General features: G+C 39.3%; 1 protein-coding gene across 1 annotated transcript; it reads right to left on the reverse strand.

The window, feature by feature from the left end:
* Positions 1-15,962: 15,962 nt before the first annotated feature.
* Positions 15,963-23,472, reverse strand: PNN (pinin, desmosome associated protein). Its single transcript, XM_058293532.2, has 9 exons — positions 23,243-23,472; positions 22,531-22,602; positions 21,622-21,690; positions 21,042-21,114; positions 20,832-20,926; positions 20,572-20,647; positions 19,371-19,526; positions 19,155-19,293; positions 15,963-18,432 (listed from the first exon to the last, which is right to left on the reverse strand). The coding sequence occupies exons 1-9, from the start codon at positions 23,353-23,355 to the stop codon at positions 17,048-17,050; spliced, it is 2,178 nt and encodes a 725-aa protein (XP_058149515.1). The 5' UTR covers positions 23,356-23,472; the 3' UTR covers positions 15,963-17,047.
* Positions 23,473-24,488: the final 1,016 nt, after the last annotated feature.

Raw genomic sequence — 24,488 nt, forward strand, 5'->3', positions numbered from 1 at the left:
TTAGGACAACAGAAGAAAGGTGGACAGTGCCCAGAAGAGAGAGGGGCATGGGTAAAGAATCTCAATGGATAAACTAAGTGAAAGTGGCAACTGCAGTGCCCAGGTCCTTACCCCCCCCAAAGTAGATAATTTTAGGGAAGCGGACTTGGCCCAGTGGTTAGGGTGTCCGTCTACCACATGGGAGGTCCCCAGTTCAAACCCCGGGCCTCCTTGACCCGTGTAGAGATGGCCCATGTGTAGTGCTGATGCACACAAGGAGTGCTGTGCCACACAGGGGTGTCCCCTGCCTAGGGGAGCTCCACGCGCAAGGAGTGCGCCCCGTAAGGAGAGCTGCCCAGCGCGAGAGAAAGTTCAGCCTGCCCAAGAATGGCGCCACACACATGGCGAGCTGACGCAGCAAGATGACACAACAAAAAGAAACACAGATTCCCATACCGCTGACAGCAACAGAAGCAGACAAAGAAGAACATGTAGCAAATAGACACAGAGAACAGACAACTGGGTGGGGGGGGGGGAGAAATAAAATAAAATAAATAAATCTTTAAAATTAAAAATTAAAAAAAATAAAGCAGATAATTTTGAATTCTCGGGCCTCAGCCTGGCTGCTACAGACGAAGGGACCACAGGGATCTGTACCATCTCCCCAAGAAAGGGTAGAGAGGATGCAGTCTAAGGCTAATTCAGCTTTTGGACCACAAATTAGGTCTGCTGTGTCCCATGAGCCCTTCCAGGCCAGGATGGGCCATGCCATTGAATGCCCTGGAAGCCAGCATGGGACTAAAGAGATCCGACCCTCTCAATCTCCCTCCCTACTGATCAGAAGTGGTTGTTGAGAACACAGAGAGGAATTATTTCCTACTTGGGAAAGGTGAGGGCACTGCCACAAAGGTAGAGAACAGCCTTTGAGAGATTTTAACTGAGAAGTTCTTAACCTCCAGGCAGGATATGCTGCCACAATGATCCAGTGGTATGGGAGGTCTGCGGTTCAAACACCCGGCCTCCTTGACCCGTGTGAAGCTGGCCCATGCGGAGTGCTGATGCACACAAGGAGTGCCCTGTCACGCAGGGGTGTCCCCTGCATAGGGGAGCCCCACGTGCAAGGAGTGTGCCCCGTAAGGAGAGCCGCCCAGCATGAAAGAAAGTGCAGCCTGCCCAGGAATGGTGCCGCACACACGGAGAGCTGACACAACAAGATGACGCAACAAAAAGAAACACAGATTCCCGTGCCACTGACAACAGAAGCTGACAAAGAAGAAGATGCAGCAAATAGACACAGAGAACAGACAACCAGGGTGGGGGGTGGGGGGGAAGGGGAGAGAAATAAATAAATAATATCTTTAAAAAAAAAAAAAGATCCAGTGATGTTCAGTGAGCACACTCCTTTCAGACTTTGAACTGAGAGGTCTGCTGAAGAGTGCCATCTACTGGCAGACCAAGGAAATAAGAGAGACTTTTTCTGGCCTTTCAACCTCTACCCCAAAGCCCTTGGAAGCAGGTCAACAACTCAAAACTAGGTCCAGGGCCCAGATTTAAGCAACTAACAAGGACAATCCTAAAGACCTAGAACAAGCTGAACCAAGAATCAAAGAATGTTAGTAATACAGATTCCTATCACTAAATCCCTATAAAAGAGAAATTGAGCATCAGCGTAAACTCACCATCACAATCAGATGTCTAGACATGAGTGAAAAATTACAAGCCATACTAAGAAAATGAAAGAAATGGCCCAAGCAAAGGAATATATCAAAGCCCCAGATGAGACACAGGATTTGAGACAACTAATCACAAGATTCATACAAATTTCCAAAAGGAAATTAATGAGTTTAAAGACAATATGGCTTACTGTATGATTATGTTATTATGAACCAATATATTGTGTAACATATTTTATGATTTAAAAAATTTTTATATGTATCCAGTACATTTAATTGAAAATGTATTTTTTATTGAACTGTATTTTCTTTTTAAATTATTGTTTATATTTTCAATTATCAAGTGTACAAAATAAAGTTAAAATATAAACACAAAAAAAGACAAAATGGCTAAAGCAATAAGGAACATCAAGAAGATATTGAGTAAGCACAAAGAATTTGAAAACATGAATAGAAAAGTAACAAAGCTCATTGGAATGAAAGACACAATAGGTGAGAGCAAAAACACATTAGAGGCATACAACAGACTCGAAGTTGACAGAAGAAAGAATAATGATACAGAAGATAGAACAGACAAAATTGAAGAGAGTGAAAAGGGAGAGAGAAAGGAATGGAAAAAATTGAACAAGGTCCAGGTAGTTGAAAGATAACATGAAACACAACAATATATGCATCACTGGAGTTCCAGAAGGAGAAAAGAAGGGAAAAGGGGCAGAAAGAGTATTTGAGGAAATAATGGCTTAAAATTTTCCCAACTCTCATGAAAGAAATGAGATTACATGTCCAAAGTGTGCAGTGTATCCCAATCAGAATAAACCCAAATAGGGCAACTCCAAGACACATATACTCAGAGTGCCAAAGGTCAAAGATAAAGAGAAAAGTCTGAGAGGAGCAAGGGAAAAGCAAACCATCACATACAAGGGATGCCCAGTAAGATTTAGTATGGATTTCTCATCAGAAATCATGCAGGTAAGAAGACAATGGTATATATAATTAGGATACTAAAAGAGGAAAATTGCCAGCTAAGAATTCTTTATCTGGCAAACTGTCCTTCAAATAGGAAGGTGAGTTTAAAATATTCACAAACAAACAGAAATTAACAGTTCATAAAAAAGAATCCACCTTTGCAGGAGTATTAAAGGGAGCCTTGGAGTCTGTACATCAGTTTCAGTAAATATGATATGAATAAGTTAAAAGATTATAGCTGTGGAAGGGAAAAGGTTTTATGGTGGATGTGTGGGAGTACTGTATATTGTGATCTAGGGCTCTTGTGAAGAGAAGCTCAATAATTAGGAAAAAAGAAAAGAAAAAGATAGGATGTAGAATTTTTCCAAATCAATATGTATTCCATATCTAACCTTTAAACTCATTGCTATATTCCATTTTACTAGTAATGGAACCTGACATTATATTGGGCTTCACTTTTCAGGAAGTTTTGGGTCACAGAGTGGTTCAACAATGGCAGCGGAGGAATACTGGTATGGGATGTTATTGACAGGCGATATATGGTTGACAGGGAGTTATACAGGGCATATGTCCAGGGTGCATGGAAATGTTTGGATATACCCATAGTGGAAACAATTAAAAACAACAGCTGGGGGGGTACTGGGTTACTGGCCAGGGGGGGAGGGGGGCACTGTCGTGGTCCCTAGGCGAGCAGTAGCAGTCCCCCAGGTGCAACGGTAAGGACCAGGAAGGAATGAGGGTCCAACAGTGAGCCCCTATACTAATGACTATGCTTGTGAGCCTATACGCCTGAAATAAGAACAAGGCCTAGAGCAGCACTGTGCCTAGGAGTTCCCTCCTGACAGCCTCTGTGTTACTCAAATGTGGCCAGTCTCGAAGCTAAACTCAGCATGTAAATGCAATGCCTCCCCCCACCATGGGACATGACACCTGGGGATGAGCCTCCCTGGCACCGAGGGATCATTACCAAGTACCAGCTTATGATGCAACTAGAAAATGACCTTGAATTAAAGGTTCAACGCGGACCAGCAGAATATCCCTGTCTACAAATAATAACAGGAGTTAAAAATGCTGTTTGACCTAAATTAAGGGGGAAATGGAAAGGACAAATGAGTTTATATGGCTATGAGTCTCTAAAAAAGAGTCTGGAGGTTGTCAGAAGGATTGCCCTTATGCACTGAGCAGAGTCTCAGAGACAGATAAAGTAGATACAACACCAGGTATTGGTCCTTTTGAGGGCTAAAGAGACCCACAGGTTCTATGGTCATGGCAGATGGGGTTCACTGCCATGTCAGTTGGCCCTTCTTTGGAGCTGGTGTTTCTGCGTGATGGAGCTGGACTCAGATGGGATCTCTTTTCATAAGCCTTTCCTGCTACTTTACTGGAATTGTAGTTGGTGCTGGGGCTTAAGATATATCTAGGGGATTTGAATCTCTGGACTGACAATATGATAGCCAGGCACTGACCTCAACAGACTTCAGCTCCTACACTCTGATTTATTGGACTTACTCCACTCAGCTAACATGGAGTTGAAGAATGTCAGTCACAACACCATGGAGCCTAGAGTGCCTACAACTGAAAGCAGGAGGATTGCATCCAATATCCATGTGGAATCTAAACCCCATAGATGTGGAATGGACACAACCAAGCCAAGGTCCACAGGAAGGAGGAATACAGTAAGGATCAGAGTGGACTTAATGATATTCTATTCATGGACTATTGTGGTTAATAATCGAGAAAATGTGGCAATGATGTGGAAAAAGTGGCCATGGTGGCTGCTGGGTGTGGGGAAGGGGAGGAAGAGAAGAGATGTGGAGGCTTTTTCGGGACTTGGAGTTGTCCTGCGTGGTGCCCCAGGGACAATTGCAGGATGTTGTATGTCCTCCCATGGCCCACTGGATGGAATGTGGGCAAGTGTGGGCTATGGTGTGGAACGCGGGACATGGGGTGCAGCGATGCCCGGAGATGTACTCACCAGACGGAATGGATGTGACATGATGATGGGGGAGAGTGTTGTTGTGGGGGGAGTGGAGGGGTGGGGGCGGTGGGGGCGAATGGGGACCTCATATTTTTTTAATGTAATATCTTTTAAAAAAATGAATAAATTGAGTAGAATTTGGAAAAATAAAAAATAAAAATTTAAAAAAAAATAAAGGAAGCCTTACAGCTTGAAGGAAAAGACAGGAGAGAGAGTCTTGGAGGAGAGTAAAGAAGGCAATAGCAGAAAGGATAATAACCAAAAGAGTAAAACATGGATGGAAATAAGATACGACATCTGAAAACAGAAAAATAAAATAGTGGAAGTAAATAATGCATTTAAGTAATATGGTTGAAAGGGAAGGGATTAAACTCCTCAAAGGATTCAGGCTGACAGAATGGATAAAAAAACATGAGCCATTTATTCTCTTGCCTATAAGCAACTCACCTTAGACTCAGGGATACAAACCAGCTGAAAGTGAAAGATTGGAAAAAGGCACTCTACACAAACAGTAACTAAAAAAGAACAGAGGTAGCTATACTACTGTCAGACAAAACAAAACAGACTTTAAATGCAAAAAAGTTATGAGATAAAGAAAGCCACTATATATTAATAAAAGGGAGAATCCACTAGGAAGAAATAATAGTCATAAATGTCTATGCATTAACCTAGTGTCCCAAAATAGATGAGACAAACTTTGGCAAAACTGAATGGAGAACTAGACATCTCTACAATAATAGCTAGAGACTTGAATATACCACTCTCAGCATTAGAAGAACACACTGCATCCCAAATAAGCATGTCATACATTCTTCTCAACTGCTCAAGGATCATTTTCCAAGATAGACCACATGTTAGGTCATGACGCAGGTCTCAATAAATATAAAAAGACTAAAATTAAACAAAGCACCTTCTTAGATCATAAAGGAATGAAACTGAAAATCAACAATAGATGAGAAAGGGAAAATTCATAAATGTGTGGAGGCTAAGCAACAGACTCCTAAACAATCAGAGGGTCAAAGAAGAAATTGGAAGTGAAACTAGTGGGATTTATTTCTGGTATGCAAGGGTAGTTCCACATAAGAAAATCAATTAAAGTAATACACATTACCAAATGGAAGGAAAAAAAAAAACAACATGATCATCTTGATCCATGCAGTAACAGCATTCGACAAAATCCAGCACCCTTTCTTGATAAAAACACTTCAAAAGATAGGAATAGAAGGAAAATTCCTCAAGATGATAAATGGCATATATGAAAAAACCCACAGTCAACATCATACTCATGAGGAAATGTGGAAAGCTCTCCCTCTAAGATCAGGAACAAGACAAGGATGCCCACTGTCACCTGTGTTATTCAATATTGTACTACAAGTTCTAGCTAGAGCAATTAGACAAGACAAGAAAAAAGATATCCAAACAGGAAAAGAGGAAATAAAACTCTCACTATTCACTAATAACATGATTCCATTTTTAGAAAATTCTGAAATGTCTACGACAAAGCTATTTGAGCTAATAAATGAGTTCAGCAATATATATCAATATACAAAAATCAGTAATTCCTCTATATGCTATTATTTAACAATCTGAAGGGGAAATCAGAGGGGAAAAATTCATTTACAATAGAAATAAAAAGACTCAAACACCTAGGAATCAATTTAAGCAAAGAAGTAGATAGTCTATATCAGAGTACTCCAAAACATTGCTAAAAGAAATCAAAGACCACTTAAAGAAATGGAATCCATCCATGTTCATTGATTGGAAGACTAAATAGTTTGAAGAGTCAATCCTACCCAAAATGATTTATTTATTCAATGCAATACCAATCAAAATTCCAACAGCCTACTTTAACAGAAATAGAAAAGTAGTTACCAAATTTATTTGGAAGGGAATATACACCCAAAGAGCCAAAAGCATTCTTAAAAAGAAGAGCAGTGTGGGAGGGCTTTCACTGCCTAACCTTGAAACATACAAAGCTACAGTGGTCGAAATAGCATGGTATTGGCATAAAGATAGACACATTGATCAGTGGAATAGAACTGCAAGTCCAGAAATAAACCCTCACCTCTATGGCCAACTGGTTTTTGACAAACCTACCAAGTCCAGTTAACAGGACAAAACAGTCTCTTCAGGGAGCAGATATGGCTCAAGCAGTTGAGAGCCTGCTTCCCACATAGGAGGTCCCAGGTTTGGTTCCCCATATCTCCTAAAGACAAAAACAAGGAAAGAAATGAAAAAAACCAATTCAGGGGAGCCGATGTGGCTGAGTGGTTGAGTGCCTGCTTCCCACAGGGTTCAGTCCACAGCCTCAGTACCTAAAAAAACAAACAAAACAAAACAAAACAAAAACAGGTCTCTTCAACAAAAGGTGCTCAAAGAATTGGATATCCACAACCGAAAAAATGAAGGAGGACCCCTGTCTCATTCCCTATACAAGGATCAAACTCATTATGGATCAAAGACCTAAATATAAAAGCCAGTATCATAAAACTACTAGAAGAAAATGTAGGTAAACATCTTCAAGATGTGGTGGTACATGGTCTCTTGGATCTTACACCTATAGCACAAGCAACAAAAGAAAAAATAGATGAATGGGTTTTCCTCAAAATTAAACTTTTATACTTCAAAGGACTTTGTTAAAAGCGTGAAAAGCAAGCAATTAGGGAAATGCAAATCAAAGCTACAATGAGATTTCACTTCATACCTATGAGAATGGCCACTATTAAAAAGACAGAAAACTGCAAGTGTTGGAGTAGGTGTGGAGAGACAGAAGCACTTATTCACTGTGGGTGGGCATGCAGAATGGTCTAGCCACTGTGGAGGACTGTTTGGCAGTTCCTAAAGAAGATGAATATAGATTTGTCACGTGACCTGGCAACACCACTACTCAGTATACACCCAGAACTAAGAGCACTAACACAAACATCTGAACACTAATGCTCATAGTGGTGTTATACACGATTGCCAAAAGATGCAAAACCCAGGTGTCCATCAATCGATGAATGTATAAACAACGAGTGGTGTATACACATGTTGACATTCTATGCAGCTGTAAAAAGAAACGAAGTCGTGAAGTATGTGACAACATGGATGAATGTGAAGGACATTATGTTGAGGTAAGCAAGCCAGGCACAAAAGGACAAATAGTGTATGAATGCACTTTGAAATATACTGTGTAAATTCATGGAATTAAAAACTAGAATATGGGTCACCAGAATATTGGAATGAGATTTGAGAATGGAAAGCTCAGGGTTAACTTGTGAAGAACTGATAAAAAGGTCATGTGTTAGTCTTTGGAAATGAATAGAAAAGATGAAAGCATAACTTAAATGTCTGCAATCAGCATTGCTATTATATGGGTATGAAAGTCGTTTAAAGAGAAAGTCTATGGTAATGTAAATTAATAAAAGGAAAGCCAAAAAATTTAACATGGGACTGTATAGCATAGTAAAACCTCATGTGAAATATGAGTATGGGTAATATTGCACATGTAAGTCTGTTTTTCTTTGAAACTGAACAAATATTATATATGTTAATGTTATGTTAATATCAGGCAAAAACAAAAAAACAAAAAAAAAACCCAATTATGCTAAGTGAAAGAAACCAGACACAAAGTACAACATATTGTATGATTCCATTTATATAAAATGTAAATATAAATCAATTTATAAAGATGGAACGAGATTAGTGGTTATATAGGGTGAGGGAAAGACAGAAGGATTGAGAGGTGCTGCTAAGGGGTGTGGAGTTTTTTCTTTTTGGGGTAATGAAATTGTTCTAAAAATTTTTGGGGTGATGAATGCACAACTTTGTGATTATACTAAAAGCCATATATTGTATACTTTGGATAGATTGTATGATATGTGAATATAGCTCCATAAAACTGCTTTAAAAGATACCCAACAACATAGTCCACAAAATTTAAATATCCAATAAAGAGTTTAAAGTTTCTGCATTAGAGGGCAGAAAGAAATACTACAAAAATTGTTATATCTTTCACACATACAATTTGTTTAATTGGTCTCACTACTAATACTGTCTATTTTTATTGCCATTTTGAGTAAATAATAGCACATATGTAACAGAACAGTTAACAGAATAATATAGTTTCATATAAACACCCTTTTCAAATTATTAAAAAAAGACTTGGAAGCAGATGTGGCTCAAGTGGTTGAGTGCCTGCTTCCCACATGGGAGGTCCCGGGTTTGATTCCTGGTGCCTCTTGAAAACAAAGAAACAGGGAAGCAGACTTGGCCCAGTGGTTAGGGCGTCCGTCTACCACGTGGGAGGTTCGCAGTTCAAACCCAGGGCCTCCTTGACCCGTGTGCAACTGGCCCATGCGCAGTGCTGATGGGTGCAAGGAGTGCCCTGCCACGCAGGGGTGTCCCCAGTGTAGGGGAGCCCCATGCGCAAGGAGTGCACCTTGTGAGAGCCACCCAGCATGAAAGAAAGTACAGCCTGCCTAAGAATGGCACCACCCACACGGAGAACTGACACAGCAAGATAACACAACAACAAAAAAGGAACACAGATTCCTGTGCCGCTGACAACAACAGAAGCGGACAAAGGAGAAGATGCAGCAAATAGACACAGAGAACAGACAACCGGGGCAGGGGTGGGGAGAGATATAAATAATCTTTAAGAAACAAAACAAGCAAACAAATGAAACAAACAAACAATAAACAACCAACTTAGGGTAGCAGTAATGGCTCAATGGTTGAGCACTGGCTTCCCATTTACAAGGTTCCCAGGTTTAATCTCCAGCCCCAGTACCACACACACACACACATACAACTTATTATAAAGCTTCAGTATTATGACAGCAGAATTGGCTTAAGAACAGAAAATTGCTTTAGTCTTTGCTCTATCAATTAGTAGTTATTTGACATTGGGTACCTTTATTGGAAACTTAGAAAAGGCTCACTCTTCTAGGCTTGTTTTTGTAAGTTTTGTCACATTCTGAAGACACATACATCTATATTTACTAGAAATTTCTATCTCCTCAATTTACTTCTTCCAAAAGGAAGGATTCTTTTTCAAAAATTCCCAGCATAGAATAATTCTAACTGTAAGTACTTAAAAATATTTATTCACTGTTATAGGAAACAGATTCCATGATGCAACCATTAAAATTTTAATTTTATAAGTATTCTTATAACAGGTAAATTGTGAAAATCTGTAGCAGCTAAAACCACAATGCATTCTAGACATTTGATTCTTGACTCTATTCTCTAGGAAGCAATGTGGTCTTTGTGGTTATTTGAAGGCAATGAATTCAGAAAAGAAAAAAAATAAAATAAAGGGGGATAACAAGGCAAGAAAACAAAGAAAAAGGAACGTAGAATAGGCAGGAAAAATAGAAGGCATTTGGTAAAATGAGAGATTTAAACATAATAAATATGTCAATAATTAAATTGAACTTAAGCAGACTACTCAAATAAAAAAAAGACAAAGGCTTCCATATTGGTTTAAAACTAATACCTTGCTTATAAAATACCTCTTTAACACAAGAATTACAGAAAGTTGAAAAGGTTAGGAGAATATAAATTATGCCAGCACTATCACAAGGAAAGCTGCTATATCCGTACTAATATCAGGCTAAGAAGACAAAAGCATTCTTAGAGATAAAAATTGAAAGGAAAAAAGAAAAGTTTACAACTATAGTGGGATATTTTAACACATTTCTCCTGGTAATTAATAAAGCAAGGAATTAATAAGGATATAAAAGATTTGAACAATAAAATGGACCTAATTGACAAACTAAACTGCATAGAATGGCTATAGAAGCTATATTATTTTTCAAGGGCACAAGGAATAGTTACCAAACTTAGTCATATACAGAGCCTAATAGCAACCTTCAACAAATCTGAAATATTTTCTTTGACCATAGTGAACTTAAGCTAGAAATCAGTTTTAAAAAGGTTACTAGAAAATCTCCCTATGTTTAGAATTTGTATTTGGTTTTTAAGTTTTACAAGGATGTGCTCAAGTGTGGTTTTATTATATTTACCCTCCTTGAGGTTAAAGGCTGTAGGCTTTCTAAGTTTTTTTTTTAGTTGTGGAAAATCCTCCGCCATTACTCTTTGACTTGCTCTGATCTATTTTTATATTTAGCTATTGAATTCGTTTCAAATGTAGTGTTTTTTAGTTCTAGAATTTCCATGTGGTCTTTTAAAGTTTTCCATTCTCTTTTAGTTCTTTAATCATGTGCCTTACTTCTTTGGATTCTTGATTGTGTTTGAGATAGGATATGAAGTATTATAGAGATAATCTGAGACTAGGGGTCATGTCATCTTCCTGGGAGTATTCAACTTTGCCCTTGGACAGGCAGTTAGGCCAGAAGCACTACCAATCACACATCACAATAATCTAATTAGGGTTCAGTCCCTTTGATGATCCGTCTGTTTCTGGTTCACCCTTATTCCTACAGTGTAGTGGCCTGAGGAGGGAGGCAGTTATAAGGTTTCCCTCTCGGAAAACGCTCAACTCCAATTTTTGTCTGCCTGGTCCCTTGATTATGTACAAAGAAGCCTTCAGTTTCCAGCTCCTGGACAACCTTTTCCATAACAGGCTGTAAGAGGAAAACAGACTAAAATGTCAGACTCACCTCTTTGTATTTCCTCTTTTCTCAAATCTTTTTCCTGCAATTCTTTCTGAAACCTTCAGGTTTTTTCCTCCCAATACATTGTCTAACTTTTCTAGTTGTTCTCAGTGGAGCGTTGGTCCAAATTATCCATAATTGAAAGTGACACCTCTATTCTCTTTTAATATTTGGAATTAGTCAACATGCTACAAAGCACTGTGTAGTCAGCTTCAGTTACTTCTCCTCCTTTTGAACTCCTATTGGGTCTTGCCCCCATCACCTCCCTGAATTTGCTCTTTTAAAGGTCACCATGGAGGCAGCGGACTTGGCCCGGTGGTTGGGGTGTCTGTCTACCACATCAGAGGTCTGCGGTTCAAGCCCCAGGCTCCTTGACCCATGTGGAGCTGGCCCATGCACAGTGCTGATGCGTGCAAGGAGTGCCGTGCCACACAGGGGTGTCCCCTGTGTAGGGGAGCCCCACGCACAAAAAGTGTGCCCCGTAAGGAGAGCCGCCCAGCGCGAAAGAAAGTGCAGCCTGCCCAGGAATGGTGCCACACACATGGAGAGCTGACCCAAGATGACACAACAAAAAGAAACACAGATTCCCGTGCCGCTGACAACAACAGAAGCGGACAAAGAAGACACAGCAAACAGACACAGAGAACAGACAACCGGGGTGGGGGCAGAAGGGGAGAGAAATAAATAAATAAATCTTTAAAAAAAATAAAGGTCACCATGGAAAGCAGACTTGGCCCAATGGATAGGGCATCTGTCTACCACATGGGAGGTCTGCGGTTCAAAACCCAGGCATCCTTGACCTGTGTGGAGCTGGCCCACGCTAAGTGCTGATGTGCACAAGGAGTGCCGTGCCACGCGGGGCTGTCCCCCGCGTAGGGGAGCCCCATGCACAAGGAGTGTGCCCTGTAAGGAGAGCCGCCCAGTGCGAAACAAAGTTCAGCCTGCCCAGGAATGGCGCCGCACACACGGAGAGCTGACACAGTAAGATGACATAACAAAAAGAAACAGATTCCCATTCTGCTGGCAACAGAAGTGGACAAAGAACATGTAGCAAATGGACACAGAGAACAGACAACTGAGGGGGGGGAGGGAAGGGGAGAGAAATAAATCTTTAAAAAATAAAGGTCACCAATGACCTGTGTTGCTTAATAACAATGGTTAATTCTATCTTTAGCACCTGAAGCAGTCTGACATTGTTTAAGAATTCCAAAAACAGATATTGGATTATGTTGTAAACTGGTCTGTTCATCTGAGCATGATTAAATTATGATTACGGCTTTGATTGGGCCACACCAGTATGATGTTTAGTCCCTGACCCCTTGCTGGGTGGGGGCTCATACAGAAAATGCACTGCAGAAAAGGGAGTTTGGAGTTTTTGAGCTGGAGCCCAGGGAAGTAAACACACGGGACAGCAGAGCAGCTGAGTCGACAGAATTTAGCCCCAGGAGAGACTTAAACCAGCTATAGCTGATATTGGAAGAAGCTCAGACCAGAGCCTTAAGACAAAGAGGAAGGCTGAAAGTCATCAGCCATCTTGGTCCATGTGGCAAAAGACATTGGTGAGGGAAGTAACTCACACCTTATGGCCTGGTAAATGTAAGTTTCTACCCCAAATAAATACTCTTTTATCAAAGCCAAAAGATTTCTCATATTTTGGCTAATACAGCACCATTACAACTTGCTCCTTGATACTTTCAAAATCACTGTTGATTTCTACCTCTTTGCTCCTTTCAGCATCTTTCCTTTGCTGGTTCCTTTTCAGCTCTTCATCCTCTTAAAAGTTGCCCATGGCTGAGTCATTAGATCTCTTTTCTATTACACTCACTCCTTGATCGTACGATGGATTTGTTCTGAACTCTCAAGTTGATATTTCTAGTACAAACTCTTCTGAACTCTAACATCACTGCCCTTACATCTTAACTTCCCCTGGATATCCAAATGATCTGCCCCTTCATAATTCTAAATGCCTTCAATGAAGCTTTCCCTGATGATCCTACTTAAAACCAAAAACCCTTTGCATCTCAGTATCTCATAACCTGCTTATTTTCTCTGTAACAGTTACCACTATTGTTTACCCACCAGAATGTAGGATCCTACAAGAACAGGGGTTTTTGTGTACTGTTTTAACTCAACCTGGAACAGTGCCTGGCATACAGCATATGCTCAGTAACAATTGAACAAATAGACTTTCCTTCCCTCCTCTTTATTCTTCAAGATTGCTTCATTTGGAAAGTCTTTCCTAGGGATCCAGTTATTCCATCATTTTTATGAGATCAGAACTTTGTATTTAATACAAAGGTAGGTAGCCTTGAGTATACTACTCTGTACTTCCAAAATGTTGCAGCTTATACAAAGGGCTATAAGAACAGAGATCCAAAATACACAGAATAGAAGCACTAATTTGAAGGGTGCTTGTATGTTGTGGTCCATCCTTGAAGGATTCCTATAAGTCCAGAGCTCCACAGGATGCTTAACTCCATAATGAAAGGTTATGTCAAATTGCAAAGTTTTAAAAGAATATTTTGATATAGAGCCCAGGGTATCGCAGATGGCAGGTCTTGAGATAAAACAAAGCAGAAACGTGCAGGGAGGAATGTGGCTTCAAGAAGTGGGTATCTTGATATAAAGGGCTCAAGTGTACCAGGGCAAACCACATTTATGTAATTTTAAAGAATCAGAAGAGAAACAAAAGGTCTTTTTGAACTTCATTTTATAATCTTGGGCAAAAGATAATTTTCTTCCTTTCATGACAGCGGTATAAAACACATTTAAAGAGATAACAATGGCTCATTAAGACAACAGGGTTCTGAAAGGGAAATAGGCCTGTATTTGAAATCTCTAAAAAGATCTGGTAATTTGACAGAGTCCCCGATGATCCTGATCCCTCCACATTCATTTCAGAGTCACACTTGTACTTGCTTAATAGGCAGCACTGGTCACCCATCGTTACACAGTATATAAACTATTTACAAAAAGAAAAGTCACAGAAACTTGTCTCCATAATCTGAGGATCTAAGACTGCTTCACTGCCTCAAACATCTATTTGGATTTGCTGGGAGAGGGAAGTTGAAGTAACTAAATCTCATAAGCCATGTTAAGGACCTGTCAAAATTCATTCACACTTATTGAGCCTGCTATGTGAAAGAAAGGCCATTTTCAAAATGGAAAAAAAAAAAACCAACCATGGATTCTGTTCTCATGGGTTTTGCATTCTAGTAGGAAGGAGACAATAAAAAAGTTTATAATATGATGCTAAATATTATGAAAGAAACTAAGGCAGGGAAAAGGAATATTAAAGATCAGGAGTGATGGCTGTTACAAATATAAATGGGTAGTCAAAATGGGAAGCAAAGAGCTGTAGGCCTTGAAGTACATTATAAAGCAAAACATTTAAATTAACAGACACTCAGATGACACCCAACATTTATTTTTACCAAGTTCCAGTTTCCAAATACTTAAGTAACAAGTTTTCTGGACTGATTACTTTAATTATCAATGGTATTATCTCAAGAAGAGAAATTGGTTTAAGAAATACTTTAATTCAGTCTGATTTTTTAAAAAAGTTAAAATCCATGTTAAGGTCATATAGTTACCCAAGTAATCTAGAGATAGTGACAGGACCCTAGATTTGAGATAAAATTCACTGAAGATCAATCTTCTAATTCTGCTCCTGTCCAAACCTAGAATCTGAGTAATATTTTTTGAAGGGCCCTTTAGGTATCTTTGTTTGCTATTTAATGGAACTCCAAAATGATTTTAGTCCTTAAGTCACTAGCTCTATCCCCCATTAAGCTCCTAAATTTTCCATCAATACTAATTTATAACCTAAAATAGATGGAACCATGTATGTACTTTTTTCACTGAAAAATTACTTTCACTCATTCTTTGTATCTTTGCAAATAATCAATTACATGGTTCTCTGAACCTAAGTTCCATAAAACTTCATTTTTAAGGACAAGTATTAATTGGAAAAATTTTTTTAAAAAGCACCTAAAACCTAAATTTTAAGTTTAATCTTCAAAGTTAAAAATTCATGCCCCCTAATGTTAGTAAAATTAGTCATTAGAATTCTTCCTATATACTTGAGCTTAACGCACATGAAAATTATTCTTCATGTCTCAAGTCCTTGCCTCCTTTTTTCCCCATGCATTCCATCCCCATGACAAATAATGAAGCTTAAAAGTCTAACCTAACCTTTTCTAAAATCACGGAAACTGTTTTCCCAGTAGAAATGAGTGAACAATACTGAATTTGTACACAAAATCTTCTTGTATACAATTAATTTGATTATTCAATTAGGATTTTAAAAATTAGGTTAAGTACATGGTCATCCCTTTAATTCAGTGTTTCACCATTATGGCACACAGGAAAATACCATTTATAATGCATGCTGGTGTAATGTGGAGTGTCAGAAGTCTTAGATGAAGCTATGCTTGCTGGAAACAATTGGTCCAGGGATGCAGGTGGTTCTATATAGCATGAGAGTTCTGCTCATTTACTACTCAATTACTCCAGGAAAGGGTTCTTTTGAGTTCTTGAACACATTCATCACTTACACATGTACAAGTAAATAGTGTAGACATAAAAACTAACTGCAAATACTTATTGACATTTTCACTGTAAAGACTAATTTGTCAGGGGATGGCATAAAGACTAAAGCTACAGTCAATGTTAAATTACAAACTGAAAGGCAGCCATTTGCAATTTTAGCTTTCTTAATTAAAGCATCCAGAAGTTAATACAAATACTAGTCTTAAGCAGTCACACAAATCTAAGCCACATTTATTTGCATATGTATAGTAATGGGCAACAGATACTTCAAGTTCATACAAATTTATAAAACAACAAAGTTAATCATCACTTGGTACACTTGTGTGTTATGCTGCTTACATATTCAAGTCTAGATGAACTTCTCTCAGTTTGTAAACTTTCATACAATACTTCCTTAAAACAAAAATTCTTTAAAACACATATTGGGCATGTTTCAGTTAGAGCCAACACAAAAGTTAAAGACTACAAACCCAAACACCAAGTTCAGAAGATACTTTTCTATCTCCCTTCCCTAGAAAGAAGTGATTATTTTCTCTTAAAGATGTATAAGCTGTATCACACAAGTAACCATGGAGTCAAAAGAATGATATTCCTGTATCAGGAAGATAATGCTAACCAGACCATATTGTTTTATCTTCCAAACCTTAATGGCTTAAACATGAGAAAAAAGGGAAAATGCTTAGATTAAAATGAGAGAGATCAGAAAATGGCAAACGATTTTAAAGAAGAAAACAAACTATACTGCCCCTCGAAGCTGCAAAGATCTGATTCTGACAACTCAAAATAACTCTAGGGCAGCAAATAATAGCGAGGAAACCTTCAACATTCTCATCATGTTCAGTTATAATGATAAAAGTGAAAATATCAAGGGGAATATTTATTATACAAGTGTCAACAAGGACATCTCAAAAATAATGAAAGAAATGCACATTTATTTCTACAAAAGCAAATTATAATACAGAATTAGAAGGAACAGACTCATTTACCTTTTAAAATACACAGACTCTTACTGAAGAGTATAGGATATTTAAAAAAGATGACAAGGGATGTTAATCTTTTTTATTATTATTATTTTACATATTTGGAACCTCACATAATTTTGATAAATAACTTTTACAAAATTATGCAAAAAGTACAAGAATGTCTGGTAAACAAACAGTCTATATTCCAAAAAGATTTTTTACAACATGCAATTCTTAAGGCAGCAAAGCATCCTCCTTACAAGGAAAGGTAATCCTTTTACTCATCAAGAAATCTTCTGCTGCAAAGAATAGGCTAAGAAAGCCTGGCTTCTTCCATTAACGCCTTTTGTCTTTCCTGTCTGATTTTCGGTCTCTTTCACTTCTTGAAGATCTTTTGCCTGATCGACTACTCTCTGATATAGACCTCTTTCTGTCAGACCGGGAATTCTTATCTTTCGATCCTTTTGTATCTCTACTACTACCACCTTTTGAAGATTTGTGACTTCTTTCTATTCCTGAAGTATCCCTTCGCTTCCGATCCACACTCCTTCTGTGTTTTCTATCTCGATTATGTCCCCGGCCCCTACTCCGACTTCTACTCTCACTACTACTAGTAGTGCTGCTGCTACTATCTCTGCTGCTGCTGCCACTTGTACTAGAGCTGCTACTGGAACTGCTTCGACTGCTGCTACTACCACTGCTGGAACTACTTCCACTGCTGCTACTAGTTGAACTGCTACTAGAGCTGCTACTGCTACTACTTCGACTTCTACTCTTGCTTGTTTTATTTCTAGCTCGACCTCTGCTTCTGCTCCTAGTTTTGGTTTTGCTCTTGCTTTCTGGTTGTACTGTCAAGACTGGCTCTACTGGCACCTCAGTAAGTTTTACAGATTCTACTGGAAACTCCTTCCTCTCAGGTAGTAAATGTCCTTGTTCCTGAATAACCTGAAGAGGTGGCTGTAAAACAGCTAATGGCAAAATCTCAGGCTGAGAGAGAGGCTGGGGCTCAGGTACAGCTTGAGACTGAGATTGGGACTGAGGTTGGGGCTGGGGCTGGGGCTGGGGCTGGGGTTGAGGCTGAAGTTGAGGTTGAGCCATAGGCTCTGTTTGGGGCTCAGATTCTTTTTCTTCTTTTTCCTCAGGCTCCTTTTCTATATCTAGAGCACTAGAATTCTCTTTCCCAGGAGAAAGAGATTTACATTCTTTATCTGGCTCAACTTCAAATTCCATCTCTGGCTCCATTTCTTTGCTAGTTTCATTTTCCGAAGGTTCTACACTTTCCACTTGATCAGTTTCCATTACCTCCTGCTCAGCAATTACATTTTTGACATTCTCAACCATCTCTAGTACATCCATAACTTCTTCAGGCTGACTATCCTGCTGTTTCTCACTTTCCCTTATCTCAGTTTCTTCCTCCATCTTAACCTCAATTTCCTGTTTTTGCTCCTCCTCCTCCTGTTCTTTCTCTGCATCACTGTGAACTATACCTATTTCCTTTTCCTCTTCCTCTCCTGCTTCCTCTATTTCTACATCATTGTGCTGATTACCTGTCTCCTCCAAATCTTCCTCTCGCTGAACCACCTTACCCTCTTCTTGTTCCGCCTTCTGTTCTTCATTACGCACCACCTGATGCTCTTTTTCCTTCATTGCTTGTCTTCTAGGCCTAGCCTCCATTTTATTTATTTGTTCTGCAAATTCGATACGTCTACCTTCAAATAAAGCTAAAGAACAAGAAAATTCAAAATCATAATTTTACATCTGGTCAAAGTGTCATTAAGCTTTTTCATCTAAATGTATTTTTATAAAGAGATGACAATATACAAAAAATTAGTTACAAGTTGATATAAAAATGAAAAAGGGAAAGATCTACTGGAAACCAGTATAATAAGAAATGAGTAACAGGCAAAATTATATACCATGTAATCAAAGAAAAGAACAGGACAATCTTTTGCTAATTCAACTTTACACTAGATGGGAAACAAAACAAACAAAACGAAAACCTTCTTTTAAACAGCCAGTTTTATGGTATCATATATCATTCATTAATTTTCTGATCCCAAGGAAAGACAAACTGTCTAAGCACCATTTTAGCAGTATCTACCCTTCTATGTGTGCTCCCTCTATGGACTGCATTTGCTTTTTTCCCTCTTGCTTCATTAGCATTTACAGGATATGACTACTAAGAGTATCAAACAAAAAAGATCATCTTACTCAAATGCTTATGAAATACATATGTATTTGCACCACCTACAAAATATAAGTTTGAAGTTAAATTCCATCATTCAACAAATGCACTGTATCCCAAACTCATTAGTATCTTTGAATACCTTTAAAAAACAAACTACTGAGTCACAAATATATTAGGAAACAAATAAATGTGTGTGAATGTACATGATCTTACCCATTAACACAATTTTAAGCAATGTTTCCATGTAACACTTACCATTCATTTTTCTCTGTGACTCTTCTATTAGTTTTTGGGTAGCTGGACACATTCTTCCAGGAATGTAGAATAAATGGGGCTTTGTCTTAGTTCTTATATATTTAATTATCTTGGCATTATGCTCATTCCATTCTTCTTGCTAAAGGAAAAAAAAAATGTCGGTAGTTTTGTAAACACAAAGGATTACCAATCTCAGAACTACAAAACACTACTCACCAGCTGCGCAAGCTCAACCTTCTGTTCCAAAAGCCGCAGTTCTGTCTGTTTAGCACGCCTCTCTTCAAACAGTTCCCTTCTCTCATTTTCAACCTGCTTTCTCTCTTCTTCTGCCTGTACTTCAAGTTTTTGTTCGATTTCTTGGCGCCTTTTTTGCTAAAAATAAGTAACCTGCTTTAATATTGATACTTTACAGCAGATAAAAGGTATACTTGGTTTCGTTCAACTACAAGCTTACTGTACATCATGATTATATGAAACATTACAATTTTACCAAGCAAATTTAAGTGACTTGTTTCACATTTTTAATTCAGAATACCACCTAATTCAACCCTAGCATTTGGAGCTCATTGTGAATTATCTTTCAGGAAATGGGGATTGAAGTTTTTTCATGTAAATATCTAAATTTAAGGCTATTTGTCATAAGAATAAAAGTTTTATGTCAATAAAACATTTACGCCAATTTCTTTCATAAAAGTTAACCTTAAAAAGAATTTGGCAGATGCAAAGTCCTGGTAACTGATAAACTAGTCATAGTTTCTCTCCATTACTTTGGAAAACAACCAACTTTATATTCTTTACCAAAATTAACATGTAAAAACTGAAATAAAATTTTACTTATCACCTTCAAAATTTCCTCATTGCGTTATTTCCCTTTTCACTATAGTTCTTCCCACCCGCCGCAAAAGCAATAACTTGGGGTTCAACTTCACAGGTGCAATTTTGTAGCTTCAATGAAGGAAACGCTTGCAAAGAATGTGTATAAATTTACTTCTAAAGTACTAAACATTATTTTAGAATATGCAAATAACTTTTAAAAATTACAATCATTGAATTAGTTGCAAAAGGAGTTCTAATCCCCCGTTTGAAAGCACAGAGGCCTAAAGAAATACGGGTACTTGCTCAAGGTCATACTGTGAGGTTGTTAAAAAAGCTTGGACCAGAACCTACGTTTTCATGAGTCAGAGCAGGGGTTTTTCTACTACAAAGAGAAGTTCAATGGATTACCTCATAGCAATTAAAAAAAAAAACAAAAAACACACCACACCAGTTAATAATGTAAGAACTTCAGAAAGTTTTATAAGCTTTTCCTTGGCTTTATTTCAGGATAGCAATGAAGCCTTAAAAGAATGTGTAAGTTTTAAAAATATATATATATTCAACTGATTGACAACTCAAATAACAAGCAAAGTATAAATACCCTCTCAGTAGCAACAGTAGATTCTTGTTTAAATTTCTGAAGAGTGCCCATCAACAAGCCAAATATTCGTCGATTTCTTAAAAAACAAAACACAACAAAAAACTCATCACAATTCAATTTAAATAGGACCCACTTTATTTAAACTTGTCATTTCACAAAAGATATTATAGGCATTTGAATAACCTCTTAATTTTTCTTAAAATTGCATGGCTATTTTAATTTGAGAGGAATTTTTCCCTCCAGAAGAATACTAAAGATACCTTTGCTTTCCCTTTTCATCCATATTTTGATCCTGGATAAGGTCTCTACGTGTACGCTCCTTGGAGGTAGCTACAACTGAAGACTGCAACGCTGGCTGTAGGAGAAAAGAAAATCTCAGTAATTTACTAGAATATGAGGGGCACTCTATTAAATGTAGTAAGGTGATAATACTAAATTTATCCTCTGACAAGTTCTTTTAATCTCAGTACCTTTTTAACATCATCATCCTCTGCGTCGCTTTCTTGGCGTGATTCTCTCCTCGTCCGACGCTCCCCGCCCAGCCTGTCAGAGAAAAAGATAATTTTAAGTGACTACCATGGAATTTGATTTAAGTGCCTATTAAGGGCAAATGCTTACTTTTTGTAGGACTCATTTTCAGAAGTCTCATTCTATCAGTCTCCATCTTATTTTACTTTTTTCTCCAGCAGTAAAAAGTAAAATGTATTACCAATGATGAAACCAAATTTCAGTCTCCTACAATATCTAAATATTTCTCAGACTGGTTAATTTTTACAGAACAAGACAGAAAAAGGTGTACAATTGGACAACTTCTTCCTAATCTTATTTATTTCTCATGACCCTTAATTTTAGTAAAATATATGTTATCACTCAAGGACTGAGTTTTAAAAAGGATACGATTTGTCATTTGAATATCAAGGGCCTCAAGGAAAGTGGTTATCTACTTAATTCTAACACAACTCAATTTGACATTTGTTAAGTATATTCAAGTGCTAACTCAGAAAATAAAGCGTAGAAGTATTCCTTCAAGACATCTTTTTTGCAACGTACCTACTTACTGCCCCTTCAAGGTCTCTCTGTTTGGCTGGGGGTCCTCCTCCACTATCTGAGAATCCACGCCTACAAATGAAAATGTCCAAGACAAAACACTTGAAATTGTTATTTGTGTTTAACAAAAAATATTTAATTGAATTAAAAAAAGAACCTTCCCATTAAAGGAATCTTTAAATGGGCACTCACTCCAAAATGTTTTTTTTTTAATTGATTTTGAAAAAATATTACATTAAAAAAAAATATGAGGTCCCATTCAACCCCACCACCCCCACCCCACCACTCCCCCCCCCCAGCAACATTCACTCCCATCATCATGACACATCCACTGCATTTGGTAAGTACATCTCTGGGCATCTCTGCACCTCATGGTCAATGGTCCACATCATGGCCCATATTCTCCCCCATTCCATCCAGTGGGCCCTGAGAGGATTTACAATGTCCGGTGATTGCCCCTGAAGCACCATCCAGGGCAACTCCAAGTCCCAAAGGCGCCTCCACATATCGTCTCTTCCTGCCATTCCCCATACCCATCAGCCACCATGTCCACTTTTCCCACTCCAATGCCACCTTTTCTCTGTGGACCTTGGATTGGTTGTGTCCGTTGCACCTCTATGTCAAGAGGAGGCTCAGATTCCACATGGATAGTGGATGCAATAAAATGTTTCTATAGCATTTTACTTAACCACAATTACAAGTTTATACAAAACTGGTAAACAATAAATTCTTCCCTTCTGGAATTTTGCTTGCAGGTAAATGAAGTTTCATGATAATTACATTTCAAGGAAAGCTACAGCTAAGCAGAGGCTTATACAACTTGTTTCTAACATTGGCCCTATTATAAATTATGTTTAAAAAACACATCGTTAACTGCCTTAGCATATGAATTAAGTCATAAGGAAATCTTACCTGAGCAATAAACTACCACGTCCTCTACCTCCACCAGGACCAGAAAGGGCCAGCAATCTGGCTTGGATGGGCCTGTAAAGATTTACAAATCAATACAAAATCCTATGCAGACAAGTCTGATGGCATCGCATAATTTCATGGGTGCAGTTCCTCATATAAAGGCGGTTTCAAATACACGTGTTTGGAACACGACAGGGAGGGCGGTTTTAGGTGAACTTCTGTATCACAGAAGTTATTTTTACCTCGATACCCTTACACTAGAGGCCAGTACACGTCTGTATCGGGTCCTAATTCCACTAATCCACGCGAAACTGCACGTGGGCACAAACTGAACACAAGCAGCGGAACAACGCTCTGGGAGTCTCCAGGCCAGTCCCGGCAGTCGCCGCTGAAGGCGGAAGGGGGCTTTGTGCTGCAGTCCCGGCCAGAGGAGCCGAGGGCGGGAATCAGCAGTGTGAGCCTTTCCACACGCCGGAAGGCCATCCCGGCCTACCCAGCCCTGACTTCTTCACACGCCTGAACGCAGGACTCTACAGCGAGGGCCTGGAGAGCCTGGGGGCCTGAAGGCTCCCCAACCTCATTAAAGACCGGGTTCTATAGCCGCCCCGGGGACAGGCTCGATGTTCCTGCCTTCTCAGGGTTGGTTGCTCTCCCCGCCCCCACTTTACCCCGCCTTAGTGGCTCCCTCTCAGAGTTTTTCTCCGGTCCTTACCTCACGTCATTCGGATCCCGCCCGGTGAGCTTGCGAATATTCTCATCCACGTTCTTTAGGCTCTCCTTGGCCTTTTCTAGCTGCTCCTGCAAAGTTCTCACTGCGACCGCCATCTTCTGCCTGCAGCAGGCTTCGAGACTGCTCTGCAGGCCGCGCCTGGCTGTGCCGCGCCGCGAGACGCGAAAAGAGCGACAGCTCTGTCCAGCCAATGAGGATAGGGGTTGTTTTTCGGACTCAACCACTCAATGACCGGAAGAGGGGAGAAGCTGCTAACCTTTGGGACTCTGGGCCAATGAAAAGCCTTCCAGGCGACCTCCTCCCTCCTCAATTTGCTGGGGGTGCCCGGATCTGCTTCTAGCGCAAAGCAGGGGCGGGCTTGAGAGCGTCTGGGTCTTCGGGGACTTGGGCTCCAGGAAATGGTATTCTGGCCAAGAGCATGGAGTTTTCCAGCCTTTTTAAGCTGTAGTTTTGATTTGCCTTATATAGTTTTAACCACCTGTTTAGATCAGTCTGGGGTGCTGACGATTTCCCTTACTCCCCTCCAAAGATTTGATTAGGAAAGGGCGCGGCCATTCTGTTGGTGCGCATGCCCAGAGAAGAGGTGAAGCGAGCCCGTCTCCCTTAAGTTAAACTGTGATGAGTAGAGGGCTGCAAGGAACGAAGGAACAGAAATGTCATTAATCATAATAGCTAACAATTATTATTGGCTGGTCTTGTTTTTGACTGTGTGAAAAGCTTCACATACCTAATTGCTTACAAACAAAAAGCTTGAGCAAAATGCCCGTTAATACCAATAAGAAAATTGAACGGGGAGGTGATGTAACTGTTAATCACGCCAGCCGAGAATCACCGTCCTATAAGAGCCTGTGCAAGGCTGTACAGAATAAAAACGATGAGATAGATTAGGCGGGCTTGTTTGACTTAAGCCTCTACCCTTTCCTTAGTGCTTGCTGGTTGGTCTAAGACTGGCTCTATGGGAAGGCCTTATTGATAAAGGTGTTGGTGTGTGTATCATCCAGCTTCTGGTTCTACTTTACCTGCACTGCGAACGTGGGAAGGGTTTTGATCCAGAAATATGTTCAGAAATTGTTTGTAGCTCAGAAAACATTTTTCGGGAAGCGGACTTGGCCCAGTGGTTAGGGCCTCCGCCTACCACATGGGAGATCCCCGGTTCAAACCCTGGGCCTCCTTGACCCCTGGGGAGCTGGTCCACACGCATGCAGTGGTGATGTGCGCAAGGAATGCC

The sequence above is a fragment of the Dasypus novemcinctus genome, chromosome 3, assembly GCF_030445035.2.
Source record: "Dasypus novemcinctus isolate mDasNov1 chromosome 3, mDasNov1.1.hap2, whole genome shotgun sequence".
NCBI lineage: Eukaryota > Metazoa > Chordata > Mammalia > Cingulata > Dasypodidae > Dasypus > Dasypus novemcinctus.